This window comes from Fragaria vesca, linkage group LG7 (assembly GCF_000184155.1).
Source record: "Fragaria vesca subsp. vesca linkage group LG7, FraVesHawaii_1.0, whole genome shotgun sequence".
In the NCBI taxonomy this organism is placed as follows: Eukaryota; Viridiplantae; Streptophyta; class Magnoliopsida; order Rosales; family Rosaceae; genus Fragaria; species Fragaria vesca.
In genome coordinates this window covers 17653953-17669699 of record NC_020497.1, presented here as the reverse complement: position 1 = coordinate 17669699, position 15747 = coordinate 17653953, and the positions used below count along the sequence as shown (strand labels likewise).

General features: G+C 38.6%; 3 protein-coding genes across 3 annotated transcripts in view; 2 read left to right on the top strand and 1 right to left on the bottom strand.

The window, feature by feature from the left end:
* The window catches only part of LOC101313752 (protein NEDD1-like), a 4375-nt gene extending 1876 nt beyond the window's left edge, over positions 1-2499 (top strand). Inside the window, exons 7-10 of the mRNA XM_004308858.1 lie at positions 246-818; positions 951-1550; positions 1773-1949; positions 2039-2499. Coding sequence (XP_004308906.1) covers positions 246-818; positions 951-1550; positions 1773-1949; positions 2039-2146 — 1458 coding nt within the window. The 3' untranslated portion in view covers positions 2147-2499. The remainder of the gene's footprint in view (positions 1-245; positions 819-950; positions 1551-1772; positions 1950-2038) is intronic.
* An 848-nt stretch (positions 2500-3347) lies between these two features.
* Positions 3348-8946, top strand: LOC101313463 (putative disease resistance protein RGA3-like). Its single transcript, XM_004308857.1, has 5 exons — positions 3348-6206; positions 6307-6365; positions 6483-6720; positions 8451-8612; positions 8692-8946. Exons 1-5 carry the CDS (start codon positions 3348-3350, stop codon positions 8944-8946), a joined length of 3573 nt encoding a protein of 1190 aa, XP_004308905.1.
* A 675-nt stretch (positions 8947-9621) lies between these two features.
* Positions 9622-15041, bottom strand: LOC101308711 (folylpolyglutamate synthase-like). The gene is made up of 16 exons (XM_004307532.1): positions 14896-15041; positions 14683-14822; positions 14538-14603; positions 14280-14389; positions 14017-14077; positions 13790-13873; positions 12851-12907; positions 12702-12762; positions 12524-12570; positions 12337-12414; positions 11966-12130; positions 11610-11885; positions 11125-11203; positions 10699-10848; positions 10267-10427; positions 9622-10006 (listed from the first exon to the last, which is right to left on the bottom strand). Exons 1-16 carry the CDS (start codon positions 14903-14905, stop codon positions 9944-9946), a joined length of 1608 nt encoding a protein of 535 aa, XP_004307580.1. The 5' UTR covers positions 14906-15041; the 3' UTR covers positions 9622-9943.
* Positions 15042-15747: the final 706 nt, after the last annotated feature.

The window sequence follows — 15747 nt, the reverse complement described above, 5'->3', positions numbered from 1 at the left end:
GGTCGTCTCTCTCTCTCTCTCTCTCTCTCTCTCTCTCTCTCTCTGTGTATATGCATATATAATACATAATACATTTATGTTTATATTTTCTGTTCAGCCAAAGAATTTAACTTATATCTGAGGCAGACAATAGTGCATTTAACTTTCAAGAGACAGTCTGCAAAAAGCATGTTATTTTTCTTTCAGCCAAAGATTTGAAGTTTTCTATCAACTAAAATGTTTCTTGAATTCATTGTATCCATCAGGCTGTTACAAGTCTATGCTGGCAAAGGTCAAAACCTGTAATTGTAAATGAAAGCAGTTGTTCTGTTGAGACCGCGCTTTTAGGAGATGCTGTTGAAGATTCAATCTTAATGCCTGATCCACTTCCTTCTGTGACTTCATCAAACCTTTCCATTTCTATGGCGGTATCGACTTCTCGGAATCCAGGCCGTTCAGGATTATCTGCTGATACATTTTCAGTTACAGGAACTGGCAGTGGATTAGGGTCAACCACACTCAATGTATCTAGTGCAGAGGATACACCACATCGCGGCCATTTGTGGCCGGGTGGAACATTGCCAAGATTGCATCCTCCTCTATCTACTTTTAACTTCAAGGATGATATGGAGGTATTTTCCCCTCTTGTGGATGTTCATCCTATCACACCTTCACTTGACAAGCTGTGGGATGACCATAACAGATCAAAGAAGGATAGTGTAGATATAAAGCCATCATCACTATTGTTTCCCTCATCCGGTAGGAGGTTCCCTTTGGCAGATGACGTGTCAAGTGATCATCCGATATTTGATTGGAAGCCTAGCTCAGCCTCTAAACAGGTGTCACATCCCTATAACTCTAGTATTTCTAGATGAATGCCAAATGTGAAATATTCATCTTGTTTGAACTTCATTAATCCAAGTTGTGCACAAGTTGTTTACATGATTGTTTTACATCATTTGTTGGTGCAGGATGATAGCAAGTCTTCGTTTCCTCGGTTAGAATCAACTCCTGCTCTGTATTCTAAGAGTGAAGACTCATCCATCACGCCTCCAGAAGCTTGGGGAGGTGAGAGATTATCTGATAAATATACCAACCTGCTTCAGCCATCAATTAAGCCGTCTCGCTTTGGGATGTCAGCTCAGACATCAGGATCACTTATGTCTGGATTACCAGATACATCCTTGTCAACAAGTCAGACAAGTATTAGCTCTACAAGCTTAAACTATGCAAATATGCGCATTAAAGATTTGTCTTTCAGTCAGGAGAATTCCTTGGGATTTCCAGAACACGTCAACTCTAGTGCCATCCCTATGTCCCCTGGTAGCAAAGGAATCAGGGGACAGTCTAACCTTGATTCACCAACATCATCTTTGTCCCTCCATCGGAAATTCTCTACTTATGCAGAGAGAATAGGCACTACATCTTCCTTCAGTGACCGAACATCACTGGCAGCGGGTTCACCAAAAACAAAGAAAACAGGAGCTGAAATGAGAGAATTGTTGACTAGCTTGGTGTCTAAGTCAGATACCTCAACGGTCACAGAATCAGGGATTCTTCCAGCTATGAACGTAAGATTTCTTTGATTTATTTGATAAGTTATAGCCTAACTTTGCATATGATTTGGGTTTAAGATTTTTAAATATAATAATAATAATAATAATAATAATAATAATAATAGTAATAAACAGTGACGGAACTCATCAGGAGAAGCCAATAAATAAGTTTATAATGTCGGCTTTGTTCTGCCATACTAAGTTATCATAGTACACTGAATGACAATACTTTTACAGGGAGGAACCTCACAATTGCCGAAGGCCCCTCAACAAGATGCCCAGCAGGGAAATTCATTTACATATCAGATTTTACAACGTACTCTAGAAGAGACTCTTGATTCCTTTCAGAAGTCAGTACATGAAGATATGAGGAACCTTCATATAGAAATTTTAAGACAATTTCACATGCAAGAGGTATGCATCTGCTATTGCTCTGGCTGTTATTTTTTTTTTTTAATTAAAGAAAAAAAATTTCCTCATTCATCTTCTGGAATAATGTACAGACGGAAATGTCAATGGTAATGAGTAAAATGCTGGCAAACCAAGCTGAGCTAATGGAAGAAGTTAAATCTCTGCGGAAAGAAAACCAGCAACTCCGACAACTGCTTTGAGCCCTGTGAAGATTCGTGTGAATGAATTTTGTGGATTAGCACATCCCTTCTTTGTGTTTTACAATTTGCTCTTTGTTAATGGGCTTCTGTTCAAAAGAACGTTTTGGGGTTGTTTCTCTCCTAGTTTAGGATTTCCTCTTCAGCAATGACACTTTTGGCATGTTGTACATTATAATGGAACATCATGTTTTCATGATGTTCAACCTGCCAAACGTGCCATTGTTGAATGTTTTTTTATAACCTCATCTTCCTAGTTTAGTCAACTACTCATTTTCTGGCAAATCATCAAAATTAGATTTGAAGATGAATAGCATATGTTTGCCTGTAGGTTAGTGTTTTGTGAGTAATTTTATGAAAAAGATTGGTTAGTATGTCTTGGGTTCCAGCTTCAAACAAGGGGAAGACCCCATGTGTTGGAGTCTGAAATCTGAACTACAGGTATGTTCTTCTGAACCAAGATGTGAATTTGCCAACTGTGGCTCTTTCATCTTTGCAGAAAAGCCAGTGCTCATTAGTTCCTTTGATTCAGTTTTGGGTGTATGTATGCATCATCCTAGTACACTTGCACCAACACTTATCCTATTAGTAGTTTTGTGGTGTGAGATTAGTTTATGAAAGTTTTGTTAAGCACAAGACTAGTTTTTATAAACACGAAACTTTGATAATCTCAAAAGTAGTCTCATTCACCCAAAACTAAGTATTTTTTAAGTACATATGCGTATTTTTTTTAATCGCAACTACCACAATTACCGCTGCTAATTCTTGGTGATAGGCTGACAGCAATCAATGACAAATTGCTTTAATTAATTAATTGCATTAAGGCGCTTAACCCAAAAAGAAAACAAAATGGAAAATATTAAGAAGTGCTATATAGGGTGCAAGAGAACACGCCATTTCTTTCCACAGTCCTTTCTTTCACCTTGAAGTAAGAACATGGCAACTGAAGCATTACTTACCGTTGTCCTTGACCGTTTGGCCACGATGATTTCGAGCTTGGATCTGTGAATTTAAATAACAAGATTGAAGATTATTTCGTTCACACTAGCCACGATGCCACTTGTATTCAGGCTCACATAAGAATCTACTCACTAGTACTATATAATGTGGGTATTGCAAGGGTGATACCACACCATTTCTAAACACCCATACTTACATACCTCTCTCTTTCTGTTTCCATAAATTCTCGATCAGTTTCAAGAACATGGCTGGAGTACTAGTTGACGTTCTGATACAACGTTTGGCTACGCTCGCCCTTGACAAGGTCGAACGAGAGCTGAAGCTGGTGGTTGGGGTTAAGCGAGAAATCAAAAATCTCACCAAGAAACTCATAGCTATTCGAGCTGTGCTGGAGGACGCAGAGCAGAGGCAAGTGATGGAAGCCAACGTGAAACTTTGGCTAGATGAGCTAAATGATGTTTCCTTCGACATGGATGACGTGCTGGATGAGTGGATCACTAGAGTTGAGAAGCATCAATTGGAGAAACAAGAAACGGAAGGTGCTACTGTTGTTGTGGCTACTAAGAAGAAGGTATGCTTCTCCTTTCCTCCCTCTTGCTTTCGCTTCGGCCAAGTCAATTACCAGTTATTTCTTCGTCGTGAAATTGCTAAGAAGATAGAGGAACTGAATGAAAGGTTAGATTTGATTGACAAAAACAAACAAAGCTTTAACTTTCAACAAAACACCCCAAGGTCAGTTCCCGAACTACTTCAAAGACCACAAACTACTTCTTTTCCCAATGCTGAAACATTTGGTCGAGATTCAGAGAAAAACCTTCTAATTAGCAAGCTGCTAAGTGAGAGTAGTGAAGAAAGCAAGGTTCCTCTAATCATCCCCGTTGTAGGGTTGGGGGGAATGGGCAAAACATATCTTGCCAACTTGGTCTATAATGAGATCAAAACTCATTTTGACAAGAGCATATGGGTATGTGTCTCCGACCCTTTTGATGAAATCAAGATTGCTCAAGCTATAATTGAAGAGTTAGATAAAGATAATTCATCAAAATCCTCAAATGTGTTGCAAACCTTGATGCGATGTATATTTGATTTGATTAAGGGTAAAAAATTCCTTCTTGTCTTGGATGATGTTTGGTATCCAAAATCTAGTCAATGGGAAGAATTCATCAAACCTTTACGCAATGGCGTTGTGGGCAGTAGGGTATTGGTGACGACTAGAAATGAGGATGTTGCTACAGATGTAATGAATGCAACTACTGAATTGGTTACTTTGAAGGGGTTAGGGGAAGCATCTTGTTTGTCACTGTTCTATCACAGTGTAGGCATGGTTGAGAATAGTGTGTCCAAAGAGTTTCATGACATTGGGTTAGAGATTGTGAAAAGATGTAATGGGTTGCCTCTTGCTGCAAAGACGTTAGGAAGCCTCATGCGTAATAAGAAAAATAATATTCGTGAATGGCGAGATGTTTTAAATAGTAAGACATGGGAACTGAAAGAGGTACAACAAGATGTTTTTCGGCCACTACTATTAAGTTATCATGATTTGCCTCTTCCAACCAAACAATGTCTTTTGTACTGTGTTCTATTTCCAAAAGATCTTGTGTATGATAAGAATAGTTTGGTTGAATTGTGGATGTCGCAAGATTATTTGAATGACAATGGAAGTAAAGAAAAGATGATAGTTGGTCAAAATTATTTTGATGAGTTAGTAATGCGGTCATTCTTTCAAGATATTAAGGTAGATGAGAGGAATGGAAACATAGAATGCAAAATTCATGATATTGTACATGACTTTTTGCAATATTTGACCAAGAATGAATGTTTGATCTTAGACGTTGAGATGGATGATAGGAAGAGAAAAAAGGTGCCATATGATAAAATCCGTCATTTTACTTCAATTGAGTCAACCGACAGAGACATTTTGAAACATTTTCTCCCCAATTGTAAAAAATTACGTACATTGGTACATTTATGTTCAAACTCCATTTCCATTGATGCATGGGTAGAGATGATAGTTGAATTGAAAAGCCTTAGGACATTAATATTGTTGGAATGGCCTTTCGAAGAAATTCCTGAGACGATAGGCGGGTTGATACACTTAAGGTATCTTGATTTATCCGGTAATGAGGAGTTGAAAGAATTACCGAGCGCCGTGGGTAGCTTATACAACCTGCAAACCTTGCGACTTGTTGGTTGCGACAGTCTAACGAGAATAGATGTGCGGAGACTGATTAACTTGAGGCATCTCTATGTTAAAGGCAGCTTATCACTGAGGTTAATTAAAGGGATTGAGAAATTAACACATATGCAAAGACTGGATTGTTTTAAGGTCCGAGACGGAGGTGATGAAGGAGGAAACAAGTTGGAACATTTGAAAGACTTGAACCAGCTTCAAGGGAGTCTTGTGATTTCTATTGATAGGTTACCCAGTACGGCGGAGAATAATGCAGCAATTATGAAGAATAAGGCCCACATCTTGGAATTGTGTCTATTTTTCAAGGGCAGTACTGAAGATGACCGACCAATTATGAATAGGTTAGAGCCGCATCCAAGTCTGGAATCTCTGACCATAGCTGGGTATAAAGGCGGCACCTTTTCCGATTGGTTGTCGTCTTTACACAGCTTGAGATTCCTCAGCCTTTACAAATGCCTAGGTTGTGATATTTTGCCTTCTTTGGGGAAACTGGCGTCCCTTGAATCATTGGAAATTGAGAAACTCCCTATAGTCTCAAAGGTAGGAGTTGAGTTTCTGGGAATAGAACAAGGGCAAACCTCCTCCTCGTCCTCCGTTTTCGTTTCATTCCCCAAGCTCAAACAACTCACAATTCAATTCATGGACTCGTGGGAAGAGTGGGAAGGAGTGGAAGAGGGGAATTCTGACAACATTACAATCATGCCATTCCTTGATCAGTTGACAATCGTTGACTGCAAGAAGCTAAAAGCACTGCCGGACTTCCTGTGGAAGACACCTCTACAGGAATTGAACATCAGCGACTCTCCCATTCTCCAAAACCTTTACGGACAAGAAAATGGCGAGGAGCGGACCAAGATTTCTTACATCCCAAGCATCCAGATACAGGAACTTTTTGGTACATTTCCTTCCATGGTTAGAGCTACGTACAGTTCCTTCATTTAATTCCATATTTCTTATTAACTTGGATGTCTAATTACTCTCTAATCTCTATATATCATTCCTCACATTCCAGGCTTCAGCTTCTCTTAGACAAATCACATTTTTAAGAGCAAAAGGCAAATTATCCACCTGGTGAGCTTAATATATATCTTCCTACATGTTCTTATTTGTGTCGAATGGGACTCTGTTGTTTTGTATTTTCAAATTCTCAACTGAATCGTTTCTTTTTCCATGCATTGTGTATTGTAGGCACGTTTTCCATGGTATGTCACTATTGGAGGGCAGAAGGAAACATCAATTGAGGACCATCACTTCAGGCATGATTTGGCAGAGTTATATTTGCACTGACCAGACGGCTATGAGGGTACTGAAAGAGGTCAAAGACTCCAAGATCTTACCGGTTTTTTATACATGTGCCTACTCAGACACTCATCTCCTTACCAGTTTTGGCTCTTTATTTCTTCTGCTGGTGTTGTTCAAGATACAGGTAAGTTCACTGCTCTAATTTTTAGACCAAGTCTCTGGACCCCTTAGAAAAGCCTAGTCGCTAATATACAGAAATTGATGATTCACAGCCATGTGAATGGCTGGATTCCCAACAAATGATGATCCTCACATCCTCAGTTTTGTACTGAGATTGCAGGTTGGAAATTTCTTCTGATAGTTTGTAGTTTATTGATTTTCTTCTGTAAATCAAGTTATAAATAGGTCCTCTAAGTATGTGTGTGTTGTAGATGTGAATTGCACTAGGCTACTTAGCTGCTTGTACTGCTTGTATTGAAGCTACATGCATTCAGAATGGCATCCGAGTTTGGTGAGCTGCATGTATGCCAATTTGTACATTTTATATTATAACTTGTAGTTCTTGGTTTTTAAGTTGGACTGATTATCTAAGTCACAGAAACCTGTTGGTTGATTACATGGACCGAGGATGGAGCTTAGTCAAGAACATTTCTTCAATTGTCTGGACTTTATTAGACTTATTGGGAAGCTCTGCAAGGTTGTGACAATGAGTTGTCATTGGAGAAGTTAAACTCGGATTGTTCATTTGGTCTTACTTGGTTATGCTAGTTCGACGCTTCTGTGTCCTTCCGCTCATCCTTATATCTTCATTGTTTATACAGGTACATCATTCCTGCTATAGAATTCTAAATTTGCATATTTCAGTATCTTCGGTGTTCATCAGTCACTACAAAGGTAAAAGAAGTGAGAATAACGATGCCTTACAAAGTAGTTTTCCTGAGAGATTAATATTTGAGTGTGATATAGGTGATCGTGACTGTCATCAGGAGCTACAGAGATCAGAAACAACACGAGTTAGAGACATGTTCTTAAAGCATTGAAAGAAGGCATGAGGGTACTGAAGGCTGCCAGTTTGAAGACCTTCCTGGTTGGTTATGATCGTCTTCTTCCTCTGATGCTGGAACTGAGTCCTATAAAGTGCACCTATCCTCACGTCCTATAAAGTGCACCTATCCTCACATCCTACTATAAGCACTCTTCTGTTCAAAGTTCTACTGGCTAGACTCCCCAAGACGAGATGCCCCTCAGGTACTCTTCATGTTGTGTGGTTATTTCCACATACGTGATTCAAAACAAATAGCAGAACAAAGCTTTATGTCATGTAGAGTTATCATTTTCTTCAGATTCAGGTTATAGTCAAGTCTGACTAACGTATCTATTGCAGAAGAAAATCGCAAACATATATTTACAGGTCATTTTAAGGCTTCATTTGGAATGGCCATGGAGCTGTAAAGCTGATGGGATGGTACTATGGTAAGCTTCTATGTCATAATCTGATCGAAATTCTCTGTTCATGGCTGTTCGTCTCACATATGCCCTTAAAAAGTATTGGTTATTTTGGTGTACCGAGGTTGGACTGTTGGAGCATATGTGGTACCAATCAAAGAAAGGGTAATGACAAGCTGGTAGGGTGGCCATGACAGATCAAAGAAAGGGTAATTTGCTTGTAGACATGATGTAGCTGCTTCATTTACTATAGTTTCCAGCTACTCGGCACTAGGAGATTAAGTCTTTTTTCAGAGGATTGGGCAAGTACTCATGCATCAAATTAATTGGGAGCCACTCAATCTAACTCTGTAAACGACATTTGTATACATGCTGATACAAATTTGCCTGTATACTGATCTATACTTGTGCAGAGAGAATAACCACCGTCTTTTCAGTTTTCACTGAATGATATCAATATTTTTACAGGGAGGAAGCTCAAAACTCCAAGTTTATATATGTACTCCTCAACAAGTTGCACAGCATCAATTTGCATTTCAAATTCTAACACAGAAATTGGTACGCGGAGATATGACATATGAGGAACCTTGGTCTAGCAGTTTCAAGACAGTTCCATCCCATCTGCAAGAGGTATGTGTCTTGCTAAGTTCTTTTCTCCACATTTTCATTTTTGTTTCGTTCCTCAATTCATTTTCTGGAACCATTGCAGAGATTAAAACGTCAGGTTCTGGAATACCAAGCATATCTGATGAAAAAAGTTCAGATCTCTCTGGAAAAAAAATTAGCAGCTCCAGCAATGTCTCTGAGCAGTGAACTTTGCCTGTTTATTTTCACAACTGTGGACACAAGGATATTGGTGTTCAAGGGTGTTGATGGTAGATATACCGCAAGCATAAGCAACGACCTCGTAGACCGTTTTCCGGCCACGAAGGGCCCCGCCCCCGACATGCTTCTGGTAGACTGACGTCCAGGCTACCTCGTCATGGTGAAAGATCATCGGTACCACATCTAGAATGCCCTCCTCCGAGCTCCACAAGAAGGCACGATGATAATAGTTATGTGTAGTTTGTCCCATATTGAAAATATGTAATATGAGTGAATCTTCCTTGGCTATAAAAGGAAGGCTTCGCATATGTAAGATGGATCGGAATCTCAGTCACTACTCACTCCATCTTGGAGAGCTCTTGTAATACCAAAGGCCTATTGACCATGATAATAGAATCTTAAGTGGACGTAGTCATGTCCTCCGATGGCATGGCGAACCACTATATGTCATTGTCTATTGTGTTCTATCATGCTTTTACATAGCCTCCAGGATTATGGAGAAACAAAGGGTAACTTGTTCAATGGGGGTTGTGGTACTCTTTTTCCCCTGGCCCAGGATTTTGTCCCATGGGTTTTAACTGGGCAAGGTTTTAACGAGGCCACTACTTAGTCCCCATCTATGTTGTAATCCTTTCTTATCTTAATGAAATCCATTTTGAAAGAGGTATTAATCAACACATTTTTGGTCAAGATGAGTAGAAGTAAAAGCATCATCATTAATCATCACTTTGGTCAAGAGGTATTACTCTTTAAGACTTGCGACAGAGGTGTGTATACATGGCTAAAATCATTTATTCCCAAGAACAACTAAATTGCAACAACAATCGTTTCTTTCATTTAATCTCATAAAGAATCAGAAAGCCAGTAACATGAATGAGGTCATATGGTTGTAGCAATACAGGGTGTATAAATAGTACACTCAAACAAAATGCCTCATTGCAAGCCACTGCTAAGATCAAACTGCACATGTTTGGAAATTCCAACTTAGACCACGCCATAGAAGCACGGGAGTCCAAATTTGACACGAGACACTAGGAAGTTCAAATAGTTTGACACCTTTCCCATGCCTCATGAATGCCAGAACAAATTGCAATGAGATGGAGATGCAGAAATTGAGATTTTGCTTTCACTTCCTACTATGCCTTCTTGACTAATCTCAATACATCGCCAACAAGATGGAGCGAACCAGTTACAAGGACCTGATGAATAAACCAGAATTTGAGACTGAGAAAGAAGCAGGTTGAAGTGCGTGTGTTCACCAAGAATATTACATAACCATAATAAGATTTTTCATGTTGTTCTACCAAGGTCAAATGGTTCATGATGCTAGTATGCTAGTACACCCCTACAGTTCTGCTTCACTTCTAAAAAGTTTCTACAAGGTCTTCATTCCCTCAAGGCATATCCTGCAACTTCTAAGTTGAAAGTAAAGTGAAAACAGAAATTAAGTACCAGTTACCTGAAATCGAGTAGATTGATTATGCCGGACACTGTCCCTGAGCCACTTTATAGCTGATGGGAGTGAGGAAAAAACAGCACTATTTTCACAATTTTTGACAGGCATTTCCATATCATCTCTTAATTCTTCAGAAAGAGTATCTGGGATCTTATCATCAACTCCTATTGAAAATCAAAAGAAGAACAATCCCAATAAGAAATACAAAGAGTTGTTTGACGACCAACAAAATAAAAGGTGATTGCCTCACACGAATGTGGATATTGCTGAACTTCCGAGTAATGATAATTCATTGATGATAAATTTGTTTCATTACTAGAACTCTAAAAGTTAGTGGAACCGAAACTAAATGATATACTAACTGTGTTTAATAGAAATTACAGAAAAAATTTGTTAGAACAGAACAGCTTCATATGAAGTACAATTTTTACATACCTTTATTTCCCATTAGATTTTCCCATACTCTCTGAAGAGAGAATTGCCACGACAAATCAACTTGAGGATCAGTGGGAGGTAAGGAATGTGAACCAACCTTGTGATACACTGATGTGTTTGGTACAAATAGCGCCTTCTTGAAGTAGACACCTACATTGCAACAATTTGTCATCAGTTCCTTCAAAATCAAAAGTGAATTTGTGTCCAGAAAAACTTTATTTGGATATATCCAATCAACGGTTAAGTTCCTGATACAGTCAAGAGTTTCAAATATCAGCTTACTGAACGTCACTCATCAACCATTCACAGATCCAACTTCTATGCTATAAATAATACTGATTCTTAATCTATAAATTCGATTACTTTCAACTACATGGTTATATTGTGTGAAAAATATAGGATACTGAATCATATAATGCTACTCACCATGACTAGCACATGTTTTCATCAGGTTCGGAAGAAGCAATTGAGGATCCCTCACTGACATACAATTAAACAGCAGTATCTGCAAGTATATCAACAAGATTTGTTCAGTGACAGCCCGAGGAAATGAAGCATCTCAGAAGGCTTGGAGCATAATTTGATACTGAAACAGTTGACTGTATAAAAAAATTTCATTAAAAAGGAAACAAAAAAGGTCATCTAAAAAAAAAAAAAGTATTGACTTGACCTACCATTGAAAATGCTTGTGTAAATAAATTGAAAATTTAGGTACACAATGAAGGCACTTATTTGAGTAAGAGTATGCTGCCCATGTTCCTTTTTAGCCAATCATAAAATAACCATGCACCTAGGAAATACTTGTGACAACTTTCAAAGCAAAAAATTATAAAAGAAAGTGGATACAACTTCTTAGCAAAGATGGCATTTAAATGCACATAGATTCAAAGGAGGATCAAGAGTGTACTGACCTGTGAGTTCTTCTTGGCTTTAACATCAGCATGGCTTTGTACAAAATCATGTGACCTAGATGAATCCGGAACCTTTTCCTGAGAATTCTCTTTAGTTGAAAGAGAAAACCATCTTGCACATATCTCCATGCTTTCGGGGCTATGGGCACCATCTAAATAGAATGTCAGATCTCCTGGGCTGTCATTGTTCGTATAGTCATCTGGAACAATTTGAGCTCGGCCTTGTAAACTGACAGTAGCCGTTAGTCCTTTTATAAACTGCTCCGGCAGAGAGGTCTAATCCATACAAGTACTTATACATATCAATCAACTAAAAATTATAATCAAGTCAAAAGAATGACATTTTTAGAACTTACTGTGTTTCCCTGGTGAGTAATACCAAGATGACCAGTCCTTTGAAGCCATGTAGAGCATAGTGCAACAGCAAGGCCAGCATTAACATATTGGTGCTCACCTTCAAGCCCAAGTTTTAAGCCATTCAGCAAATTAGCATTCACTGGTTGCACTGTTTGAAGAGGTACCTGGAACCACGAAGGTTTTCTCAGCTCATTGAACCATTAAAGAATATATAATGTTGTCTCCTGCCAGAAAGAAACTAACTGCTCCTACAGTAAAATTAAAACAGCTAATTTTGACTTTGCCTAGCTTATGAAAATGAAGTACACATCACTATTCTATCAGTTGACTTATCGCATGGACAAAAAAAAAAAAGAGCTCTTGAACCTACATTCAACAGAGAAGCTTTCTCTTCAAGAACCCGCATTGCTTCATCAGGTTGAGGCACAGTGAAAGCAGGAACTCCTTGCTGAATTGAAAGAGAAAGAGCGATGGACACATTAATAGAAGTGTCTGAAAGTTCTGCTAGACATTTACCACCATGATATGCTTTAAGCAAATGTAGTTTTATTGCAAACCTTGAAGATTCCAGCCTTCTCCCCAGCAATTGCTCCCAGGGTATATCCTATTTTCAAAATCCAGAAAAAATTACATTTCTGGATGAAATTGTGATACACAGTTATACACTTGAACTTTTAATTTAATGAATCAAATGATCACAAGTGATTAGGTGGGCTTGAGAAGAGAAAAACTAACCAAGAATCTCCATATGATCATATCCAAGGGATGCTATACCACAAACAACAGGTGCCTGAACCTGAAATATTTATGACATCTATGCTTAGTTATTTTATTTCAGAAGTAACTGGCTTATGAAGTCAGCACTCAGAAACAATTTCACGTACCACATTTGTTGCGTCAAACTTTCCACCTAAACCGACTTCCAAAATAGCAACATCTACCTGATTAGAAAATTAGATTAAAAGTAATATTCTATAACTGATATTAATAACATGGGTCCGGTTCAAGGGACACAATATTTGACACTAGTTTTTATCCCTTAGATCTTAATTGATCGAATGGTTGTTATTAATCGTGAGTGTGATTTGGCAAGTGACATGGCAATAATAATATTTGCAAAAAAAAAAAAAAAAAATTAGTTAAACAATAGAGAAAATAAAAGAAAGAACTCCAGAAGAACATGGAGTTGGCCTGGTGTTCTTCAACGTGAAAAACAAAAATCTCAGATTCATGACTTAAAGCCAAATGGTTTTGATTAAACTTCAAATAAAGCACCAAATTTGAGTTGATATCAAACCATAAACGCACATCCCTTTACAAAAAGAGAAAAACAAAAGAAAAATTGGGATTGCCCATTAGGGTTTTCTCAGAAGCATATAGGTTGAAGAACACGACTCCATGATCAAATTGAAGAACACCGATTCCATGATCAGATTGATTGCCCATTTATTAAAGGTATTCAATTAAGATGATTGATTTGTATTGGTTGTTTGGAAACAAATATTAGATCTGGACCTTGAATTTGATACGACCCAAATGAATGTTATGATGTTGAAGAACACCAACTCCATGTTCTTTTGGAGTTCTTTATTTTTATTTTCTCTATTGTTTAACTAAATTTATTTATTTATTTTTGTTGCAAATAATATTATTGCCATGTCACTTGCCAAATCACACTCACGATTAATAACAACCATTCAATCAATTAAGATCTAAGGGATAAAAACTAGTGTCAAATATGGAGTCCCTTGAACCGGACCCTAATAACATTTCTGGAGAGGAATGACGTTATATGGAAGAAAATAAAAAGATACACATCTGACCTTCTCCCCTGCAAATATCTTGAAAGCAAGTAAGGCAAGGAAGCGAAAGTAGGTAGGCATTGGTATATCATCAGTAGCTTTTTCCTTCATTCAAAAAACGCCCGAGCGCATGAGAAAATCATCTCGATTTTAAAAAGCTAGGCCAAATCATAGAACAAAAAGACATACCAAAACAAAAAACAACTTTTGATTCAAACATGAATACAGGCAGAGAGAGCTTAGACTACCTTTAGTCTATTAAAAGACCACCAGAAATACTCCAAGAATTTCTCTTCGCTGATGTCCACTCTGTAGCAACCAATCAGACCAAAGACTCAATCAAGGGACCTAAATTAAGGCAAGTAGTACAAAAAACAAAAACTCACTACATTTTGTACTTTATATACAAAAAGCATTACCCTCTACATTCTCCATACAGTTGCCAAAACTAGCAACAAATCAAACATAAAACTAACAAATGAAAAATGAGTTGACAACAAACTCGACTCACCCATCCAAACGAAATCTTTCTCGCACATCAATCAGATGAGGAGATGTGAAAAGTCCAGTGCGGAAGCCACAATGCCGTAGTATTGACTCAGAGAAGGTGCATGTGGATCCCTTCACAAAGCCAAAAATCAAAACAAACTAAATATCGGTGTCATACTAACCAAGCTAATGTAAGTACAGTACCGAATCTACGACAATAAAGATTATCAATTTCAATAGAACTAACATAAAACTGAGAAGACTGAGACACGAGAGTTACCTTTCCTTTGGTGCCAGCCACATGAATGATCTTCATCTGCGCAATCGGCTCCTCCAATTCCAGAATCTGCAGCAATCCAACACTCGATTAATCTACACACACAACAGAACCTCAAACACACCGCAATCGAATCAAGAAAACTTACTCTGAGATAGTCGAAGAGCACATCGAAGCCGCCGCCTTTGTTGCTCGTATCGGCGCGGCTGCGTTTCGTGATCAGCGACGAGAGCGCCTCCAATGCCGCCTCGTATGGAGTCTGCGACGGAGCCGAAGAGCCGTCGCCGTCTTCAAAGAGGAGATGAGAGAAGTGTGAGTAGCATCAGAGTGAATAGAAGGAGGAGGTGGAAGGGTGACGTACCTTGAACCATGGCGACTGAGTTTGGTGTGGAGATGATGATTTGGGTTTTATGGGATTTGAAATGAAAAGGATTAGGGGATTGGGAATGGAGGGTTGGAAGCTTAAGAAACAAACAAGAGGGATGAGCTACTACCGCTACTCTCTCTTCTTCCGGTTCCTTTGGATTCTTTCGACTATCTTATTCAGCGTCCACTTTCTTTGGAAAAAAATAATAATAATAATAACTGTTTGTACATATCTCATTTCTGTTCTAGGATATTTTTTATGTGTGCCTTTATCTTATGCCAATAGGATATGTAGTTAGACTAGATCTATGTATTCATATTCTTACCATACTGGTAATGTGTAATTCCCTATATAAAGGGCTCCTATCAATGAATGAGATACACATCTTTCACGATTCTCTATTCTCAATTTACTTTCACTTCATCACGTTATCAGCCCTTTGCTCAAACCCTTGAGCTAATAGTTTCTCCCAAACCCTAAAACCAAAAGCCGAAACCCTCGGCCCCTCCTCAGCCGCCGCCGCAGATTGCCCCACCGACTACCGCTCCCCGGCCGTCCGCTCTACTGCTTCTTTTCTCGTCCGATCAAGCATCCAAGTTTTACGGTATGTTCACTTTAAAACCCTAAACTTTCAAAGTTAAATAACCTCGGGGGAGATAAAGTGCTTTCTCCTCTTCTTCATCTCCATTCTATGCTTGGGACGGTGTCTTTGCAGGTATAAAAATCCCGGTTATCCTCCCCGGGTCCAAAGTTGTGTTTGATCAACTTTGGTTATTGCTATTTTGAAGGTGTGTTTGATCACCTTCACATAAGTTTTTCCGGGTCGTGTTTGATCGACTCCGGACA